The sequence below is a fragment of the Paramisgurnus dabryanus genome, chromosome 19, assembly GCF_030506205.2.
Source record: "Paramisgurnus dabryanus chromosome 19, PD_genome_1.1, whole genome shotgun sequence".
NCBI classification, from domain to species: domain Eukaryota; kingdom Metazoa; phylum Chordata; class Actinopteri; order Cypriniformes; family Cobitidae; genus Paramisgurnus; species Paramisgurnus dabryanus.
In genome coordinates, this window is record NC_133355.1 from 16,244,067 (window position 1) to 16,267,022 (window position 22,956).

A 22,956-nucleotide genomic window follows, 5' to 3' on the forward strand; every position below is an offset into this window, starting at 1 on the left:
CTGTCCTTTCTGTGTTCTTGAAGCTTTGGTTGTGTTAACTGTGCATAATATAACATGTTTTCATGTTTCGTGTGTAAAAAATGTGGTATTTTTTACACAATTTACCTATCTGTATACCGCTGTTTTCACTGTCCTAAAAATGGGCTGATGTCTTCCTTGTTCAATGGAGTCCCTCCTTCAGAAATAAGTAATGAGTTCTGATTGTGTGGTTTGTTTAGTGTGTTGTGATTCTTGCCGTTAGCTTAGCTGGCGACTGACGTATTCCTGTGGGCGGAGTTTAGTCAAAAAGCTTCATCATTTACAGGTATTATTAATGCTATTATAGCAACATTATAAAACGGTTAGTTCCAATCCTTGATTCTGATTGGTCAATAGGTGTGCTTTATTCACAATAAAACACTGCTATGACCGCTTCACCCAACGGTTCTATTTAATATCACTGGGCCCTTAGCAACACCCTTAGCAACACATAAACATATAATGAGACAAAGTCTGAGAGCAGTTTGTTGTTTTTATTTGAGCTTCCATGTTGTTGTTTGCATTCAGGGACTATTTTTTCTAGCGGAAGGAATGCTTTTATGGATTTAACTTCATGAAAGTTGCACTCATTTTTTTTTACTTTAATATTGTGTGGTAACCGTTTTATAAAAGCAATAAGGTACTCAAGGCAAGTGCTGTATCGTGAATAAGTAACGGCTGAAGGGGTTGCAGGCACTCAGCTTCGCGTCGTGCCTAACAACGCCCTTCAGCCGTTACTTATTCACGATACAGCACAGCCTCTCGTACCTTATTGCTTAATTACACAGACACACTAACTAGGGTTTTAAAAAATGATATCAGAAAAAACGTGACCTTTAAGAAAAATTTGATTTCTCAATTCATGAACCCTTTAAAAAAGCTTTAGCAAAATATGAACCTGAACCTTCATATGAACTGTGCGACATATGAGATGCATACATCCCCCACCAGGGCATGTCTTACACCGAAAATAGCTTTTAACTCATTGTTACTGTAACTTCCCCTATATATTTTAGTTAGTGTCTCTTCTCCGCAGACCTGACAGGGGAATTCATTATTTGGAAAGTCCTTTTTTGCACTCTCACCTCGCCTTTGTTTTTTTTACTCTGGCTCAAGGTCTTACAACTAACAGTCCTGCTCTGAGATGAATCAGAAAGACATGTCTGCATGGAAATGATTAACTCATGTCCCATGATACAATGATACAATAACAAGCACAATTATTATAGATGCCAATGCTTTTAAAAGGCAGCACTGGACCTACATAGCATTGAGTGATCCTGCTCAGCGATTCTGCACAGCCATGCAGTTATGAGTATGTCATTTTATTTATATATTCCTCAAAGCCAGGATAAAATGGATTATCCCATTACATACACAATCCATTAGTGAAATTCAGCACATTGACTGGAAAAAATACTCATTTTCCAGCCGCTGGGTGGGTTTGTTGTGCTTGGGTCGAGCTATTTTGCACAAGCTATTGAAAGTAAAGTCAGAAGTGGAGGCTTATTGTCAGATAACCCAATAATTTGTAATTTCTCCAAGCTTTTAGGCTTATTTTGGTTTATCTTAATATTGATATGGTTGTGATTAGAAGAAGCATTTCCTTGCCACAGCTATCCTGTTTCTATCTTTTCTATTCCTGCCGTTATAATAAAAGGCATGCTATAATAGAAGAGACATACAGGGATATATATTTATATATATATATATATATATATATATATATATATATATATATATATATATATATATATATATATATATTTATATATTTATATATTTATATTTAACTACTCCTGGATGAAATATTATGTTGAAGATTACTGCAGTCTTCAGCTCTTAATGTAAGTGAAGTCAAGACATTTCTCTCAGCACTTATGAGCTGAACATTTTCCCAGACGTATAGTAAAAAGTTATTTGTCTCACCACTATAAAAGTGGCAGGAGCTGAGTCATTCAGATTTATGGTGATGGTTAGTTTAAAAAAACAGTGATATGTAATGTTAGTCTCTCCTTCACAGCTACTCAAATTTCAAAGTACTCGAATATACTTGTGCGCTGAGAAACACTTGCTTTAATTGTTGGTTTTAATGGAAATTCTGCATGTTACTTGTAACAAGTGTCCTTATAGCTTAGCTAGGACTGCATTGGTCATGGGATCGAGTTTAATTAAATAAACTGTATAAGCAAGTAAACTGCAGTGATGCTATTTGATGACTTCATTTTTTTCTCCTTAATTCTCCTCTCTAACTCCTGTTCTTTTCTTTTTTCAGGGGGCAGGGACAAACGCGGTGGTCCGGTTTTAACATTCCCGTCACGAACCAACCATGACCGAATACGGCACGAGGATCTGCGCAGACTCATCGCCTACCTCGCTGGCATCCCTAGGTACTCACCAAACCACTCCCTCACCACTCAACCTGAGCAAACCACACACACCAGTGGCTGGTTGCATAAACATAGCCATGAAGTCTGAAGAAGATTGTGTCTTAAAGGCGCTCTAAGCGAATCTATGTGACGTCACTTTTTGTTGATGTTTGAACTGTTTTCAAACAAACGGAGCGTAGCTAACTCCTCCCCTCACTTCCATACTTTCATGAACGTGCCCAACCCCCACCCCCAAATTCTTCTTGTCATTTATTGGCTGGAACACTTTGTTATGGTTTCGTGGTGGTACGTTTGGCCACTTTGTTTTTATTGCAGTTTGTGGAGCCTGGGGTGTCTACAGAGATTGCGTTTTTTTTACAGTTTGATCAGCGGACAGGCAGCAAGCAGATAGTGAGGAGATGTTTGCTGTATGTAACAAAAAAATGTTATGGTTTAAAACGCTTGAATTCGCTTAGCACACCTTTAAGGATGAGTCTGACTAGCTAGCAGTTAGTTAGGGCAACTCAGTCCCACTACCAATTTATGTAACATACTTAAAACAGTTATGATCAGTCTTGAAGAAAAAAAAAGTTTTCTAACTTTTAAGGCCGGCCCATAGAATGCAACGTCGCCTCCCTCAATTGTAATGAATTGATGCCAAAAATGTCCGACCCTGGTCGCCGCCATGTTACGTAAAAATGTCAGTTTGGAGCCAAGACATGTGCCAGAGGAGGAGCTGCAGTATCAAACTTCCGCGCAAACGCTCGCGCGACCAATTCAACCACGCCACTCTTAATGACACGCCCCATTTCTATAGCATCAAATTACTAGCTAAAATAAAACTTATCACAAAAATGAACCCTTGAACATATATCAGTGTGATAACAACTACTTGAAAGGACGAAAACCATCTTTCGGAAACTTATATTGGAAGTGTAAATAATTGTTTTATTTGGAGCAGAGTCCCATTCGTTTGAATGGAAAGGGTGGGGTTATGACTTGTACTGCAGCCAGCCACCAGGGGGCGATCAAAGAGCCAGAGGCTTTACTTTTCAAGACTTATGAGGCACACCCGAACCGGCCCCAGTTCTCAACTAGAGCAAACTTCGCCCACAAGTCCCCCCCCTCTTTCGCTGACCCTCCACTCAACAAATCACAACTCTTTAATGTTTTGAGTTATTCAGAGTAATCAAGCTTTGCAGACTAGAACTGTCGCGATTGGTTGACACAATCGACTACGTCGACGATGATTAGTCAACATCAATATTTATATTAGATTTCTCATGCTAAAATAACAACCTCCACAACACCAGTAGGCGCAAACCTTATGTCTATCGCCGTCTCTTAAGTCTGTCGTTTTCAAAGATGATAGATGTAGCAGGGTCTAGTGCAATCCAGGAGCCATATCACCCTATGGCCCAAGACAGCTTGCCCACTGAAGCTAAGCAGGGCTGAGCCTGGTCAGTACTTGGATGGGAAACAACCTGGGAAAACCAGGTTGCTGCTGGTAGAGGTGTTAGTGAGACCAGCAGGGGGTGCTCACCCTGTGGTCTTTGTGGGCCCTAACACCCCAGTATAGTGACGGTGACACTATACTGCCAAAAAGCACTGTCTTTCGGATGAGACGTTAAACCGAGGTCCTGACTCTCTGTGGTCGTTAAAAATCCCAGGATGTCATTCGTAAAGAGTAGGGGTGTGCCCCGGCATCCTGGCCAAACTTGCCTGTTGGCCTACTAATCATCCCCTCATACTAATTGGCTATATCACTCGGTCTCCTCTCCACTAATAAGCTGGTGTGTGGTGGGCGTTCTGGCGCAATATGGCTGCCGTCGCATCATCCAGGTGGATGCTGCACATTGGTGGTGGTTGAGGAGAATCCCCCTTTCATATGTAAAGCGCTTTGAGTGCTGTAGAAAAGCACTATATAAATGTAACAAATTATTAATATTATTATTATTAATAATATCAAACGAGTTAGTTTACAAAAGTTTTCAAAGGCAGAAGGTGTCTAAAGGTTGGGAGAACTTCAAATTAGCTGGTAATAAAAGGCTGGTTTGTTAACTCTGTAAGGTTAGCAAATCACAGCAGTACCAGCGCAATGCATAAACTCTTCAAAAGACTTTGAGTACAACTGTCATAAGCATCGTAAATTCTCCAAAGACTTTAATATTTGTAATTTTTTTATGCATGTAGATTTATAACACTATACATTGTATTATATTACCTATGCATTACATTATCTGCGTGCATTCACAAATTTGTTGTCATCATTAATTACATTTTATATGTACAATTAACTCTTAAAAATTTTTTTGTTGACTCTACTAAGGTTTGTTGAGTTTACGTAAACTTCTTTTGTAAAATGAACTTAATTATTGTTTGTTGAGATTACTTAAACAAATTACGTGGAACCTGTTGACATAATATTTTTAATTAAACCCAACACCTAATTTTTTGAGTAAAAGCCAACTAAAAATCAAGCAGGACCAAAATATTTTGAGCCTAAAGTATACTAGGGAAATCCGCGTATGCGCACTGTCCACATGACGTCATTTTCGTCATCAGAAGGGGTCCGCGGTCGTCAGCGCGGAGCCCAAAATTTGACAAGCGGACAGTGTGCGTACAGTCCGCGTACAACAGTGCATGCGCATGAAAATATTTAGACAGGACACTCCACTACAAACAATTATACAAAGGAAATAGACAGCATTTGCACACACTATCGTTTTTCTTCTTTAATTTAAACTTCTTTCAAGAACAGAAAGCTGTGGAGCATGTTTGTTACCATAATGTCTGATTCCTGTTCTTTGTTGTCTTGTTGCTCGTTCTAAACTGTGTTTGCAATGGTGGATCGGTTACTTGTCTTCACGTATCCTAATGTTTTAATATACTGTAAATGTCGCCAAATCAGTGCTGCCCTGACAGCCTGTTAGACTAATAATTTGAATAAGAAAGATAAATGCACATTTATCGATTCAATAGATTAGTAGAATTTTTTTCATGGATTATTGCATTTTGTGGAAAAATAATCAGTTTTTATAATAAATCTTTGAAAATCAAATTATGGATTTTAATTTTTTATGTTTTATTAACCTAAAGATGCTATGTGAAAGTTTGTAACAGAAAATAGTGGTTTTCATCTCACTTTCTTGCTATAGAAAAACGTTTTACCGAAATTAGTAAAAATTGATTTGTTGCGTTTTATATACAAAATATCCTATTGCTTACCATACTCAAATTTATGACCCTGGACCACAAATACATTTTTTGAAATTGAGATGAAAACATCATCTGAAAGCTGAATAAATAATCTATTTGGCAGAGATACAACTATTTGAAAATCTGGAATCAAAATATTGAGAATATCACATTTCTGATTTCAAGTCCTTTACACTGCATTCACTCACAAAAATAAATATTTTGACATAGTACAATAGCAAAATTACAAAATATCTTCATGTAACATGATCTTTACATAATATCCCAATGATTTTGGCATAAAAGAAAAATGACCCATGCAATGTATTTTTTTTTCTATTAAAATATACCTGTGCTACTTATGACACGGTGGTCCATGGTCACATTTAGTTTTCTTCATTGCAATTCACATTGTTCTGTATGACCTGCACACTGCTGATACTGTGCCTTTACATTCAGGTTTTGTTGTACTTTTTAAAAATGAATGAGGCAGGCCGGGTCTCTCTTCAGTTCATTTCCCTCTAAACGGCTATCGGGCGGTCGTGCTCTCTAAACAAGTTTGTTTACGCTGTGTTTTGGGTCCATTAGCCAGAGTATGAGGGCGTCAGCACTGGTAGAGTGCAGATGCAAAAACAAACTGGGATGTAAAAATATTTTTCTCATCCTTTAGTTCTACAGTACGGAGGACGGGCTATAAAGCAGCGAACATCACAGCTGGCTGCTTTAGCACCATATTACAATGTAGCATTTGTGGGGTTGAGAATTCAGGGCGATTGGATTATTTATATTACTTTCAAACGACTGCATTATTCCAGCAATTTGAATGAAAGACAGCATTTAAAATACTTTTAAACAATTTCTCATGCAATGCTGATTTCAGGATAAAAAAAGCAGTTTTCAGACTGGTGCTTTGAAATGATACAAAGACCGTAATTAGACAACACATCTTTCTATTGTATTGTCCTCGCTGGTTACATGGAAAAGCAATTTCCTTTTGAATGAATCAACCAAGAATATGTTTTGATTTCTATGCCTGAAAAGTCATGAAAATGAGTTTTGTAAAAGTAATCGATATAATTCCACACAATTCCCAACTATTGCAATTTGTATATTCATATAGCAGATGCTCTAATTCATATGAAGATGCAATTCTCCAACCTTTCTATTTGAAACACTGCAATGAATTTGGTCACACAGCCTTTAAAATTTTACTAGGGAAGAGTAATGAAGAGATTTAAATGTGAGTGAAACCAGAGGCAAGGGTATCAAACAGAGAGGTTGGTGGGAAGGCGGCGTGGGCATGATCAAGAACCTGCCGCAGTTCAGCCTCTGCCAAGAGCTCTTCATCATCATCATCCTCTCTCACAACTCTGTCCCCTGCACCCACACAATCATACCAGAGAGATAAAATCCTCCAGAAAAAACATAAACACGAAAGATGGTAGAGATATGTATCTTGATCAAGAGAGAGAGAGGGAGTGTGTGTGCATGCATCTTTAGAGAAGGAGAGCAGGCAAGAGTGCAGGAAAAGTGGGAGGGTGAGCGAGCAAGAGAAGGCGGGAGAGAGAGAGAGAAAACGGTGTCGCAGTCAAACAGACCGTGTGTTCGTCTATATGGAGATGCACAGCTTGTCCTTACAGGCACATCGTTCATTAAACTCTGAGGTGAAATTGGACAGATGTTTGATTGACAGGAGCTTGGAATTGTTTGACAGGAGACTGGAATGCAGTGTAGCGGCCAGAAGTGTGACTTGATTTGTAAATGAATGTTTTGACAAAGTGGTTTAATGCTTAGAAAGTCTAAAAACAGATTACGTCCTCACTTGATGATGCTCTGTGTACATAGTTTACAGCGGACCTGTATGGGTAAGCTCCATGTTGTTTCGTCTGTCTGCCATAATTTTCGCGTTTGCATAAATTTTTAATTGGTTTTTGGATAGTAATTTTATGTCTTTATTACTTATGTAGAATCGCATTCGTACAGAGCTGTTGCATGGGTTTCTAGTGCTATCTTTCAGCTGGGAGGGATGCACCATAGATTACATAATGCAAAGAAGATAAAACCTCATGTTTTGTTCTCTTTCCCTCTCTTCCTCTCCAGCGAGGACGTGTGCAAACATGGCTTCACGGTCATCGTGGACATGCGTGGCTCCAAGTGGGATTCCATCAAACCTCTGCTGAAGATCCTACAGGAATCGTTTCCCTGCTGCATCCACGTCGCTCTCATCATCAAACCAGACAACTTCTGGCAGAAACAGAGGACCAACTTTGGCAGCTCCAAGTTTGAGTTTGAGGTAAGAACGTGTTTGATGTTTTGCTTGGAGAGGATTGTAAGCGAGATGGGGGTGGATTCTGTCATCCTAAGGGGTTGGTTCTTCATTACTGCATCATATTGAGGGATGAATGATAAGTATAATATTTGATAATATTTGATATACTTATTATTATATTTATGTATTTGCCATGTTTTTGACCAAATAGCCAAATTATGTTCCCATATACATTTAAAATATTTAATGCAAGATTGAATTTCTCAACAAATAAATAAATGGCAAGGCATTTTTATTCAATAAGTGAATTCATTGTTAAAATAAAACAAATTGAATTTTTAATGGACTTGGCAACTCTTTCATGCCCCTGTTGCAATACAAGCGATTGCAAAACTAATAAAATTATGCACTTTTTAGGAATCAATTTTTTCCTGGAATAAATGCCAATGGTGCTTAATTTAGTTAACCATCAAAATCAATATATTGTGTATATTTGCTAAGTGCCCCACCCAATTGCATGTGGATGTTGTCATCTTCCTGCAGTATCATATCCACTAATAGCCCTGTATACACTGAGATGAATGTTGATACTCCTCAGCAGTTATTCATATGCTTTTTTAAATCCTTGTAAGTGCTGATATGTTACAGCTAGATGCGTTTGTTAATTCAAAAGTGCTTTTGGGCTATTTGTTAATAAAAGTAAATGAAATGAGTGGTGTGCTTCTAACAGAGCAACACAACACAGATATAATAGTAACATTTTAGTTTTTTGAGAAAATAAAGGTATTGATTAGATGCTATACATAATCTACTAAAACATCACAAGATGGATATACTGCATGATTATTTGTATGTTGCATCGGGTTCGTATGAGCATTGGAGCATTAAAGCAGCTCAGCTCGTGTGTGTGTGTGTGTGTGTGTGTGTGTGTGTTGATGTGTTGCATGTGTGTGTGTGGAGATGTATTGACTGTGTGATTGTAAATGTGGATGCAGCAGAAATGCCTTTGCCATATTTTTCTGCATTACTCTGTGTTATAGATTGCGCTGTCTTGCCCAGCGTGTTTGTGTAACTTCATTTGCAGTCGTAGACCTGTGGAAGTAGAAAATGTCTCCTGATCTATTGTGCTGCTGGTGTTTTATACACTTATTTTTTATTGAAAGCGTGTGTGTGCTCGTGCACGCCCGTGTGTGTGTAGGAGAGAGAGATAGAGACAGATAGCGAGGGTACGTGGATCAATATTATTGCTCATGTTTCAGCATTGAAATTTAAACTACGCTTCCTGAATGAAACCAGTGGTTGCTAGGCAGAAGTAACACTGTTTAATTTATATATAGTTAAAGCACAAGTTTCATTAAGCAGCTTTAAGTATTTTGCTATCATTTTAGCGATTAGCTGTCTCGTGTTGTCCTCTCACCTGTTCTCAGTCAAGATGTTAGTTTCGTATGGCTCTCTGGTATCTCTTGACATTTGATGTTTTAATATGAGATGATAACCCATTAAACTTGTGACACCGCTGTACATTATGCACCTGATTGACTGTATTTTTGTCTTACCAAAGTGAATTCGAAAATCGCTGCATCGTTTTGAAACCATAGTGCCTCGGTAGCTACGTTTACATGCAACCAGATAATCCGTTTATAATCGTATTGATGGCTCAATCGTATAGAAAAGCATGCATGTAACCACCTTAATCAATACGATGGAGGTCGATAGGATGCAAATTTCAATTGTATTAAAGAGGTGGTGTAGTCTTGTCTGTGATGCGATCGTCAGGAGAAAAGTATGCATGTATACAGGTGAATCGTAGTATTTTCTCAATCGGATGCAAAAATACATTGTGCACATGCGCAGAACAAGTTCACGTCTTATTTTTACCTCTTATTTACTTCATCACATGATTCTCGTCACAGAAACGCAATGGAAACACACATTATTAAGATAATGGGGTCACGTGCTATACATTCTACAGCATTCATGTGTACTTTCATAACATTAGGCTACATAAAACAATAAAATAGCGTTGTGCCTTTTGAAAAATATTGTTTTTATTAGTTACATCTAAAAACCTCTTAAGAACAATTTTCTCATACTCAACTTTGACTTTAATATAGAGATAAAGCGTGAACTCTATAAGAGATGCTGTCCGCAGTGTGGCGTGGCCAAGATTTTTAAACTGTATTCACCAGTTTTTTTTCTTCTGCAGGTTAAAGATGAAATAATTCATTAGTTATTGGTATTTGTGGCTGTGAATAGCCATTGGGATGCTTTAAGGCTAGTTTTGAATGTCCATTGGGATGGTTTTGCTACGCAAATCTGGCAACCCTGGCTGTGCGCTTGCGCAGACGCTTGTTTCGGATTATATGGAATGGACATTTTAATCAGATTGCAATGTTTAGGGTGCATGTAAACTGTATTGTCGTAACCTTGAATCGTATTAAATTCAGTCGAATTGACAAAATTGCATGTAAACATAGCCAGTCATGTGAGGTGTTCTGCTGCACAGCATTGTGGGACTGCCGTGACGCGGGTGCACGTTGGGAGCAGTTTGTTTGCTTTTAGATCATGCATTGAACTGATGCTAACCAGACCTCCAAAAGCCGCCATAACCACAAAAAACCCCACATGATCATCTCTTTTGTAATCGATTGTGAGGCCATGTTCGAGTACTCGAGCACTCGTGCCCATTTTTTTGTATATAACATTTAATTTTTTAAATGTTAAAAAAATAACATTTAGGTTATAAACCTAAAAATAGGATCTGGAGCTTCCAGTAATAAACCATAAAACAACATATAATACAAAGACCATCACAATTTAGCATGCAAATTACATCATTTCTGGAAATGATAGGTACATTATTCAGCCCTAATCTGTTCATCTCCATTCAAGTAGGAAATGGCAACTTGTTTCTATGGCAACGCTTATAACGCCAAATGTATCCATGTGCATTGTTGTTGATCCCAGCAAAATATTTCAATACATTAATTAGCCTCTGCATGGTAATATTTAATAAAAAAAGGCATTTCAAACAAACATACAGAGGTAACCAAATAGCAACCTTTTTATTTTGTTACCTAAATTATTAGCTTTCAAACTCAATGACATGAATGATTATTATTCTGATACTCCTTATAACAGTAATTTCCATGTGATGTGAACGCACCATTAGTTTTGAAGACCAAACATTACCTCTGTGTGAGAGAAGTCAGTGGAATAGTTTTTTGAACTTTATAAACTAAAAAATATTTAGCACATGCAATGCTAAAATAATGATAATGATAATGATATTCCTTTTTCATACAATAAACATTTACAAGTCAACCTTTTGAATATATTTTGGCCCTTTGGTCCCGTTTTACCGCTTCACTCGCCTCATGATACTGTTGTATTTTCTGTAGGAGTATCTTCAGCACTCCCTACCATCTGGTGGTCCGTGTAAGTCCAAACAAATGTTCAGCACAACACATGATGAAATGTTTCTGGTGGGCAGGGTCAAAGAATTTGTCATGGGAACGGCTGGAAGCTCTCATCTCGCCCACTGCTCATGACATGCCATATTTCTCATAATTACCAAACAACAAAATGTGAGCAGAAGACAAAAATACAAATGCACTTCATAGCTCGCATTATTTTCATTGCGGTTAATGGACTGAATGCTCATCCTGATGCGTGCCTGTGAAAAGCCCAGATGCCTGCGGGACTTGAAATTGATGAATAGCGATGGGCTGTGTTTACCTTGACTTCACAAAAGAGATGCACACCTCCGCTCTCTGCCTTTCTCTCAAGGCTTTGATGAAGCCCACTCGCTAACATGTTGTTGTGGTTCGCATCAATTCATTTGTAGAAAGAATAAATTATTGTAGTAGCACTCTTAGGTAAAGCAGGCTAACCGAAATGGACAACATTTATGAGCTATCATAATAAGTGGGTTTATGAAAAGTAGTATAAAGTTAAGTGAAAAGTTCAGAGAGAGAGTAAATAATGACAGAATTTTAATTGTAATTTTTATTTTAAAAATGCTTCATTGGACCTTTGTTTGCCCTAGTTTGCCTAAGCCAATATTTTACTTTATTACCACCTTCACATTTTCATGCAGATTTATAAGTCTCTTTTCTGCTTCAGGTAAAAAGCTACCTGCTGGTTTGTGTTACTTCCATTATTGTGGTGATATCGCCCTTACTGACGCCCTCAGGCTTCAAGCTGGGAGTCTTTCTGACTCTAGGTAGTTTGGACCTCAGGCGGTCCCCGGTTGGCTGTATGAAATTAGATTTATGCCCCCGGTTAAAAATATCTGTCTCGCCTTTCTGGTCATTAACAGAGACAGGAACGGGTGCATCAATTCTCAAAGGATTCTCCAAGCGCACCAAGAAGTCATATTGTGTGTGCGCATATATTGATGTGCATATTGATTTATTTTTCATATTCCACCTCCTCTCTTCACTACCCTTTTCTCGGTTATCATTTTCTATACAATAAATCTTTTTTTTCCTCCATCACTTTTCAGACCACCATGGTGTCCCTGGAGGGCTTATCCAAGCTGGTGGACCCATCCCAGTTGACGTCCGACTTCGAGGGCAGCCTGGAATATAACCACGAGGAGTGGATCGAGATCCGCGTGGCCTTTGAGGACTTCGCAGGCAACGCGCGGCACCTGCTCGCCCGTCTGGAGGAAATGCAAGAAACGGTCACGCGCAAGGACTTCCCGCAGGATTTGGAGGGATCCCGGCGCATGATAGAGGAGCACGCCGCCTTAAAGAAGAAGGTGATAAAGGCCCCCGTGGAAGAGGTGGACAGCGAGGGCCAGAGATTGCTGCAGAGGATTCAGAGCAGTGAGAGCTACGCTAACCGAACTGTGCCTGTACCGCCGGGTCAAAGAGATGGGCAGGGACAGCCCAATGCTGACACCCAGGGACTGGTGCCCCGTATTTCAGGCCTCCTGGAAAAACTGCACAGCACCAGGCAGAACCTGAACCAGTCTTGGCACGTCCGCAAGCTACAATTGGACCAGTGCTTTCAACTCAGACTGTTTGAGCAAGATGCTGAAAAGGTGAGAGTTGAACAGGAAGCTGGTAATGTCATAGCTGTTCTCTTGCGTGTAATTGACTGTGCTGGGGGATTTCTCCTCTATAAAAAAGCAATAGAGATGGGTAATGCATATAAAGTATTTGACTGAGAACATTTGTGTTTCAGGTGAACACTTACACTTAGAATGGCAGCGGTAAAAAAAAAACTACAATGATTACTTACTTTATTAGTCTCCACACCCGCATACGCTAACTTGATGTTTATTCGTAGGTCATACGCTGCAGTTTAACATTTTAAATGCCTGAGATCTTTACATTTAAAAGGGAAACATTAGCTTTCATACACACTAAAAATGCTGCGAGTAACAACAACCAAGCAGTTGGGTTAAAACAACCCAGCATTGTACATTGTATTGACCCAGCCCAGGTAAAAAACAGCACTTTTTAAGTATACTATCGCTCTGTTGTTTTTCCTCACTTTTGAAAGTCGCTTTGGATAAAAGCTTCTGCTAAACACCTAATGTGCTCCTGTATAGCTTAGTGGTAGAGCATTGTGTTAACAACGCAAAGGTTATGGGTTATAGCTATAGATGCAGGAATGGCGTGAAGAATAAATAAATAAATAAAGCAAGAAAGAAGAATCAGTTATTTTCTGTGATAATTAATAGTTGGTGTAAAAATCGTCATGCTTGATGCTGGCACTATGCTGTTCATTGAGCTTAACTTATGTTGAATCAGCTATTTTTCTTCACATGAACGCAAACACTGTTTTGTTTTTATCTTAAGCTGCACTCATATTTAAAGAAGTTTGCACTAATTTCATCGAAATGCTTCTCATAGTGGGTGGAAGATTTGCATGTTGCTAGGATACCAGCAGCTATTCTTTGCCCCTGAGAAACGGGTCATTTTTATGATTTCTATTTTTACCCCTATCAGCTGTACGTACACGTGCTGAAGCGAGCGCTCTGCGGGATTTCTTGTATTACAAGCTCACGCGCACATTTACGCTAAAGCCGCCTACAGCCGAACGTGTGCCTGAAGTGCATGTGATTTGCCGTATCTTTGCAGATGTTTGACTGGATCATGCACAACAAAGGGCTGTTCCTCGCAGGCTACACCGAGATTGGCAACAACCACCCCCACGCTATGGAGCTGCAGACCCAGCACAACCACTTTGCCATGAACTGCATGGTGAGATGCTTAGAAACTTGAATTACATAAAGCCTGTGTGCAAAAACAGAAAGAAGCACTTAAAGGGACACTCCACTTTTTTAATATATGCTCATTTATCAGCTCCCCTAGAGTTAAACATTTGATTTTTATCATCTTGGAATCCATTCAGCTGATCTCCGTGTCTGGCGCTACCACTTTTAGCATAGCTTAGCACAATCCATTGAATCTGATTAGACCATTTAGCAATGATATTACGCAGTGCCCGAAAATAGTCCACTGCAAGTTACAAAGGGAACTATTTTCGGCTGCTGTGTAATATCATTGCGCCGGCTGCAGCCATGTTACAGCAGCAAAGTCCTTGATTATTACGCCAGAATGAGAGTATAGTTCCTAGCTATATTAGCCTAGAAAACTCGCAACTTTTAAATTTCTGTCAGTCTTAGTACGCGATGTAAGTTTTAAATAGGAAAAATATCGAAACTATTTGGTTATTTTAGAGCGTGATGCTAATGATCTAATCAGATTTAATGGATTGTGCTAAGTTATGCTAAAAGCCAGACCAGGAGATCGGCTGAATGGATTCCAAAACGGTAAAAATCTAATGTTTAATTCTAGGGGAGCTGGAAAATGAGCATCAGTTTCCCTTTAATGATCAAACAAACAATCTTCAAATGACTTATGATTGATCAAATGTGACCCGCCTTGTGAAAAACCAGCCAAAGTCATTTTTGCTGATTTACTGTTTTCGGTTTAAAATCATCCTACGTAATGTAAAGAACATTCAGTGAAAAATAACCTTGATATTTTTAATATTGGCCGACTAAGATCATGTCAAAGATTGAAATCAATGATTAAAATCAAACTTTGATCCTCCAAATCTCATAATTAAATTATGAGACTAGCCTGGATTTCCCAGACAGGATCACAGATGGGTGGGTGAATGGATGGAAGAATGGGTAGCTGCTTAATAAAAATTCTCATGTTTATACAAACCTATATACATTTCTTTATTCTGAAGAACACAAAGGAAGATATTTTGAGGAACGCTTGTTCTGTTTGTATTGTTTTTCCTACTATGGAAGTAAATGGGGCTCATGATCGGTTTGGTTACAAACTTTTCTCAAAATATCTTCCTTCGTATTCATCAGAACAAAAAAATGTATAAAGGTTTGTAACAGCCTGAGAGTGAGTAAATGATGAGCGAATTTTCATTTTTGGGTGAACTTTCCCTTTAAAGGTTACATTTTAAATAGGATGATGTAACACCTCAGTCTGTATTCAGGGATGGTGACTCATCATACTGTATAATCAGAGATCGAGTAGAGACGGTGAACCACCTAAGTGCTTCCTGTTTGGGTGTCCGCCCACCAGCTGTGGGTCCTTTAAAAGCCCCATTACTGCAGGGAAAAGTATTGATCACTTTTTATTGAAAAAGGCAGAAGGAAGATTTAGCAATATTGAGCTTTAGTAAGACTTCCACTGCTAATGTATGTGTTTAATGATTGTGTTCCTTTGTTTTTAAAGGAATGTTATGTGCTGCTATTGATCTTTTTAAAGGGTTAGGTATAAATATACTATTCAAAAATATAAAGTTTGGTCATAATTTATTTACCTATATCTTTCAAAATCTTTATGACTAATATTAATAATAATGGATAATAATTTGAAGAATGTGGTTGACCAAACAACATTGGCCCCCATAGATTTCCATTGTGTGGACACAAAATCACATTTTGTGATATAAGTCTTTGGTGTTCAAGAGAAAGTCATACAAATTTTGATTTACACATGGGTGAACGAATATTTTTAGGTGAACCATCTCTTTTAAGATTAACATACAGTAACTCTCACTGTTTGCCTCGTATTCAGTTTTATAGTCCCCTTGTGTTGCATTATTACTATTGAAGAGCTTTTCAAACTTAACCTGACTTGGACTTGACTGAGCTGGAGCTCTTGAGTTATTGATCAGAACAAAAGTAATCATGCTACTGATTTCTGCCCTATGAGTATGTAATTAAACGGACTCCCCCCAGTTTGAGAACCACTGGTTTAAACCAAACCTGATTGTATAACTTGGTCGATGCCACCATACTACTTAAAGTAACTCTTTTTGTTTGTTCTGTTGTGGTTCTTCAGAATGTTTACGTAAACATAAATCGCATTATGTCGGTTGGGAACCGGCTGCTGGAGGCGGGCCACTATGCGTCCCAGCAAATCAAACAGATCTCAGGTCAGCTGGAGCAGGAGTGGAAAGCGTTTGCTGCCGCCCTAGACGAGAGGAGTGCCCTGCTGGAGATGTCCGCTGCTTTCCACCAGAAATGCGATCAGGTCAGAGTAAACACAGTGATGATTGTTAAAACCAATTGGGATTTCTGTTTTATCTGTGTGAAATGAGATCAGTTGGACTGCAGGAGAAATTTGATTTTAGTTACTTAAGGAGTAAGAGGAAAAATGAATAAATTGTACACGCTGTTGAAAGCTAATGACAGACTCTGCGTTTATTTGATTTTGTGATACCCAGAATAGCAAACAAGAGCAAGAAATCTAAAATTACTGAAGACAAGATAGCGTCATCCTTTGTTGATCGCCACATGATAAAGGCTAGATTTTAATGCCTGTGAGCATCACTCCAGCTGTCAGTCGAGTTGAGACAGCCCGGCTTCTGCAATCCTCATACATGCCATTCTGTTTGAATTCTGCTCTTCATCTCTGAGGAAAAGGAGGATGGACACGAAATAAGAGTTGATATTCGGGGGGCAGCAATTGAAGCATCATGCCTCATATTTTTCCATTTACATAGATTTCAATTATTTGGATTCTTTTGATGTCAGATGTTCGAAAAGTACAAACAGTGCATAACATTGTGCTGCTAGTTTCGAGACCTGCAATTTTCTTTCAATGAAATCTGTTGAATCTTTGGCTTGTCTTGTTTTGAAAAAGTCATGCCAATGTATATGATGTTTGAGAACATGAGAAGGATTTTAAATGTAAATGCTTTACATTTAGAAAATTGAATTGATTGTGATATGTTGTTATATACAGTATAGTTTAAATAAATATTGCTATTGTATAGTGAATGTTATTGTCTTTCTTCAGTACATGAGCAATGTAGACTCATGGTGTAAAGCCTGTGGGGAAGGAGATCTGCCCTCTGAGCTACAGGACCTGGAGGATGCCATCCACCATCACCAAGGCCTGTATGAACACATCACAGCTGCCTATTCTGAGGTACAGTACTGTGTGTGTGCGTGCGTGTGTGTTAATAAATTACTAGGCACTCTTGAAAACTCTTTGAACTAAATTGATCCTCAAGTCATTTGTACTTGCACATTAAACCAATTAGAGTGGCAATTCAGGCTAATTATATTTATTATGAAAATCTATTAGGAGTATAAAGAGAATTAATTAAACTTAATAGGTTCGTGTTAGTTACTGTCTCCTCTCTGTACCGCCCTCATACAGGTGAGCCAAGATGGAAAAGCCTTATTGGACAAGCTTCAGCGGCCCCTGACCCCCGGCAGTGCTGATTCATTAACGGCATCTGCCAATTACTCCAAGGCTGTGCATCATGTCCTGGACATCATTCATGAGGTTCTGCACCACCAGAGACAGCTGGAGAATATCTGGCAACATCGTAAGGTCCGGTTGCACCAGCGTCTACAGCTGTGTGTTTTTCAACAGGATGTTCAGCAGGTAAACACAAACAGCCTTTCACCTGAAAGTATACCCCTAGATACGCGTGGGTAGAAGTGGAATACTGATAACAGTGTGTGGTGTTTCATAATGCCTTTGGGGAAGATTAAAAAGCGTACAGAAGGATGAGAGAGAAAAATGCTAAGGAAAAGCAATATTGTCTGCTTGAATAAATGAAAGAGCTTTTTAGGCAATCAATGTTTTCAAAATAGCTGATAAAATACGAATAAAAGGTTTATGATTCATGATACAGATACAGGTTTGATTCTCTGGCTTGTGAACAAACTCCCGTATTTGATTAGATAAATAGTAGTATAGGTAACACTTCGGGCCTTTTATACCTGGTCACTTCATGTGTTTTTTCTGATCAGATAGCTATCTGATTTGTTTCATTTACATTCGGCCACATAAATGCGTCTTGGCAAAACTGATATGAATCCGATCTTCTACTCCCGCACAAAATGCAAATACTCTATTCATTACTCTGGTTTAAAAAAGTTAAGACGACATTTATGCAACAAAAGGCAGCACTTACTGTATGTTGTGCTGTATGTTTGATTTAACATACAGGTCCATGACGAGGAAAAGCGTTCATAAAACTCTCAGTTGTATTTCTTATAGTTGTATAAGTTGTATTTCTTTTTTAAATATCATTTGAGTTTGTCATTGGACTCTTTTATTGGTTCTAGAAAGCATTTTACCCGCAGTTGTCGCTCCATACAGCAATAAGTGTGTCGTCTTTGTTTGTTTGCCTCTTGGCCGGCTAACTTACGGGTGACGTGCTGACTGCTGACATGTGGTTTCATCAACCAGATGTATTTACACTTGTCCAGTTTCGTCTGAAATGCGTCCCAGACCACCTCCTGGTTTGAGCGATCTGATATAAATCTGTCTCAAAAACGTTTTGGAGGGCATTTACACTTGGTCATTTTTACTTGGTCTTTAAAATGCATGAAGTGACCAGGTGTAAAAAGCCCCTTTGTAAACATTATTTAATGTATTAGCTAGGGCTGTGTATCGATTCAGATGGTCCGGATCGATCGATTCGATTTCGATTCATAAGCTATCGTTTCGATTCTCTGTTCGATTCCGATTCATAAGCTATCAGACCGATTTTTATACTCTATTCAACTCAATGAATATAGATTTAATACAAATACTATATTTATAAAAAAAATAGTGAGCATAAGTTTACAAGTGGGTAATTAATAACAGGAAATTAAGAGCCACCAACCTGTATATTACACTTTTTTTTATTTTGGGTACACTTGGGTACATTAAAACAGAACCCATCTCTAATTTTCAAATGCATACAATTATGTTAAATACAATACAATTTTGATGCAAGATGAAAAATGTATGCTGACAAAAGTCAAAACAGTCGCATTCCTTGATCAAACAGGATCATGTTATTTCATAAAAAAAATCGATTTGTGGCCTTTGAGAATCGATTTTTAATCGACCACGTTTAAAAAAAAACGATTAATCGAAGATTTGGGTTTTTTTTGCCCAGCCCTAGTATTAGCTAACATGAACTAACAATAAACAATACTTTTGCAGCATTTATAAATCTTAGCATAAATGTTAAAGGAGTAGTCCACTTTAAAGATGGGGTCCATTGACTTTTTATAGTAGGAAAAAAATACTATGGTAAGTCAATGGGCCCCATCTATAAAGTGGACTACTCCTTTAATTTCAGCTTTTAATGAACAGTTTTATTGACATTAACAAAGATTAATAAATGCTTAATAAATTATTAAATTAATTTATTAACGTTGTTAACAAAAAAGTATTGTTTTGCAAGTGTTATGGTAATATAAATGTCAACAAATTAATTTACAAATAAAGTAAAAAATGAAAATGACAATATAAGACAATGTAAATAATTTCATATTAAAAATGTTTAATTTTAGTAACATATACTGTATCATATACTGTGTATAATATAAGAGAGATACACAGAGCAGCAGCTGGAGGCTTTTTTACAGTTTAATTACCGCTGCTGCTGTCTCGATTTTTACAGGATAGAAAAAATTACCGCAATATTTTAGCTTAAGTGCTTTGGGATTGTCATTGTTAACATATAAACTGAAATAGACACGCTAATTTAAAGTCAAGGATACACTTCTGTCATCGCATACCTTCATACTTTTGTAAAATGTGTTCGTAGTTGAATAGGTTCAGGGCCAGTTTATGGTGCAGAGAGGAGTTTGACTGCGAGGATGCAGAACAGCTAATTCTGTGGTCGAGAGAAAGTGTTGCCATGGAAACCACTATTCAGGTGCTGGGAATGTGATGGGAGGCAGAAAGGGAGAGAGAGAGAGAGAGAGAGAGAGAGAGAGAGAGAGAGAGAACGGCACCTTTACAGCACATATATGCAAAAAAATCTGTCTTCAATTCTTCTGTCTCACTTGTCATGGTTTATTTATTAGACCTTCATTACTGTAAGCCATTTGACAGCACACTTTCTTGGCTTCTCTGCTGTCTCACATACTTTAAGTTTTGCTCGTGTGTTTGTGTCTGAGCAGGTTCTCGACTGGATTGAGAACCACGGTGAGGCGTTCCTCAGTAAGCATACAGGGGTAGGGAAGTCTCTGCATCGTGCCAGAGCTCTACAGAAACGCCACGAAGACTTTGAAGAAGTTGCTCAGGTTTGCCACTCGCACCCACGCTTGCATCTTCCCATCTCCTCCTTCTTCTCAGGCTTTCTTTGAACAGGGTTTTCCTGGATTCTCCCACGCATTAATACATATCAAGTAGAGATAAGCCACTCTCTCTAGCCACTAAACTTTAGTTTTACTAGTTTGTCCAGGATATGTTGACCCCTATCTAGTTTACGTATGATTTTACATAGTATGTTTGACACAAGCATCATTATAAAAATTATGCATCTTTATATCAGAACACATACACCAATGCTGATAAGTTGCTTGAGGCAGCTGAGCAGTTGGCCCAGACGGGCGAGTGTGACCCGGAAGAGATCTATCAGGCCGCCCATCAGTTGGAAGATCGGATCCAGGACTTTGTTAGGCGTGTGGAGCAGCGTAAGGTCTTGTTGGATATGTCTGTGGCTTTCCACACTCATGTCAAAGAGGTAAGAACCAGAAGATGCTCAATATGCAGTAAATTTGTAAATCTTCTAGATATTGCATAGTTTCTAAGATGTTTGTTTTGGTGTGAAGCTTTGGACGTGGTTGGAAGAGTTGCAGAAGGAGCTGTTGGACGACGTCTACGCCGAGTCGGTGGAGGCTGTTCAGGATCTGATCAAGCGTTTCGGGCAGCAGCAACAGACCACGCTACAGTTCACTGTCAATGTTATCAAAGAAGGAGAAGATCTTATTCAACAACTCAGGTGCTTATCTACCCCTCCGTCCTATACTTGCTTTTGTGCTAGAGGTATCGGAGCATTGACTGTTTGCTCAGTTTGTTCATTTTTAGAGCTGTCTTCTGTAGTCGGATGCACAGCGTGATCCCACCAGACACTGCAGCAGTTTTCAGTAACAAGCAATTTGTCTGTCCAAAATGAACGTGAAAATTGTACAGCTATGTGGTGCATAATTCCGGACCAATGAGATTTCTCAGTGGGCGGGGTTTACCAAGGCAGCATCCAGATACTAAAGCTTTTTGACCAAATTTCCTGTTTATCATTACATTTTACATGGTCAGGGCTGGACAAAAGCTTGCTGCTTTGACACGTCACACCTTGTTAAAAGGATATAGGTATTTGTTAACTCGCTAGTTTAATAACTTGCTAGTTTTGTGACAGACTGCAGCTCGATGTCCTGCTGTGTTCTGGTTGTTGTGGCGTTTTTCGATGGTGGTAACAGTCACGCATGTATAATCTGCATGTTTGCCGGGGGGAGTTAAGGTGCAGTCAGGCTCTGCATGCTTGAGCAAAAAGCAGAGAGGGAAAAAGCCAGAAGAGATGGAGTGAAGTCTCTCTGTCCCCTCTGGCAAACTCCCTGCTTTGTTTCTAACCCTACACTGCCAGATTTGATCAGTACAGCTTTCAGTCCCTGAACACCAACACCACTGAAGTGGAAACCCTGTGAAATAATAAGATATTCAGAGCTTTAGGAACGGTGTGATGGACCCTATATATAAAATATATACTGTCAAATCGAGGTAACGCCCGTAAAAGTTATCAACGCATAGCGCTGCATTTCCTTGGTTATGGAGAAATGTGCTCTGGTCATTCATGGTCTATGTGATGTCTCTCGCTCCATGTGCTCTCTCTACCTGTAGTGTATTATGTAATGCTGCTTTCATAACCGCCCTGTTAATTATGCAGAGGTGATACTTAAACCCCAAGAGCCCGGAGGTGTAAACAGAAAGGTCCCCAACTCGCACCAACACAGAGAATGTGTGCACCATAGAGATGCAACACTCACACAAGCTCTTCACACTGTCAGAAATGCTGCAACTGGATATTAGCATTACTTTTTAAATGCAGGACTAAATTTGATGGTGGTGCAAATTTTTTAACTATAAATGTTTTATTCCATATGATGGTGCACTCCGTCTCACAAGTTATGCATAATGATTAAAGCACGTCACCATGGGAACAGCCTCTCTACAGAGTTGCATTGAAGCATCAATTACAACAAGGGCATTTATTACCAGATAACAGTGATTTTACTTTATTGCACCATTTGTTTTTAATAAAATTTAATCAGAGTTAACCCACATGTATCCTTTGAGAGAAGATGAAAGACCACTTTTACTCCCTTATAGACTCTTTTTCTTCGTCTTTTATTCGTTCACTCTCTTAAACAGTTATTAAAGCTGTGCCTGATGATAATAAACCTTTTTAATGAAAAAAGAAAGGGATAATGTTGCATATTTTACATATTATCTCTATAATGTGCTTGTAATCCTCTCACACATTCCCAGATAAACTTTTAGTACCATATAACTCCAATGTTTTAATGAATTTTTAATCTCATTAGACTGGGCTTTTGTTTTATTACATTTAAATTTCAAGCCTGAAGTCACTTCCTCTTTCTTCCCCCAGTATTTCTCAGCGTTGTTTGTAAGTTAATTATTCTGCTGACCGTTTAAATGCATCTCAATGAGGTCTAAGCTCCACAAATAACTAGTTTACTTGTTCAAACTCTATAAACCTCTTTGTGGTGAGCCGGTGGTTTAATCTGGATTCATTCTGCAGAGAAGACTGTTTTGCGGCTCTGCATCAGCTCTTAAAGCTTGC

The 22,956-nt window shown here is 38.6% G+C and overlaps 1 protein-coding gene across 7 annotated transcripts in view; it reads left to right on the top strand.

The window, feature by feature from the left end:
• Positions 1-22,956, top strand: part of trioa (trio Rho guanine nucleotide exchange factor a) — a 108,271-nt gene that overhangs the window by 48,978 nt on the left and 36,337 nt on the right. For 6 of the 7 annotated variants that reach the window (XM_065291536.2, XM_065291513.2, XM_065291543.2 and 3 more), the window contains exons 4-13: positions 2,294-2,408; positions 7,686-7,878; positions 12,362-12,904; positions 13,950-14,072; positions 16,191-16,382; positions 17,151-17,282; positions 17,517-17,747; positions 20,276-20,398; positions 20,650-20,841; positions 20,930-21,099. In XM_065291536.2, the coding sequence (XP_065147608.1) occupies positions 2,294-2,408; positions 7,686-7,878; positions 12,362-12,904; positions 13,950-14,072; positions 16,191-16,382; positions 17,151-17,282; positions 17,517-17,747; positions 20,276-20,398; positions 20,650-20,841; positions 20,930-21,099 (2,014 nt within the window). Of the gene's footprint in view, positions 1-2,293; positions 2,409-7,204; positions 7,451-7,685; positions 7,879-12,361; positions 12,905-13,949; positions 14,073-16,190; positions 16,383-17,150; positions 17,283-17,516; positions 17,748-20,275; positions 20,399-20,649; positions 20,842-20,929; positions 21,100-22,956 lie in introns of those variants that run through there. The other variant, XM_065291529.2, reaches the window with a different exon arrangement.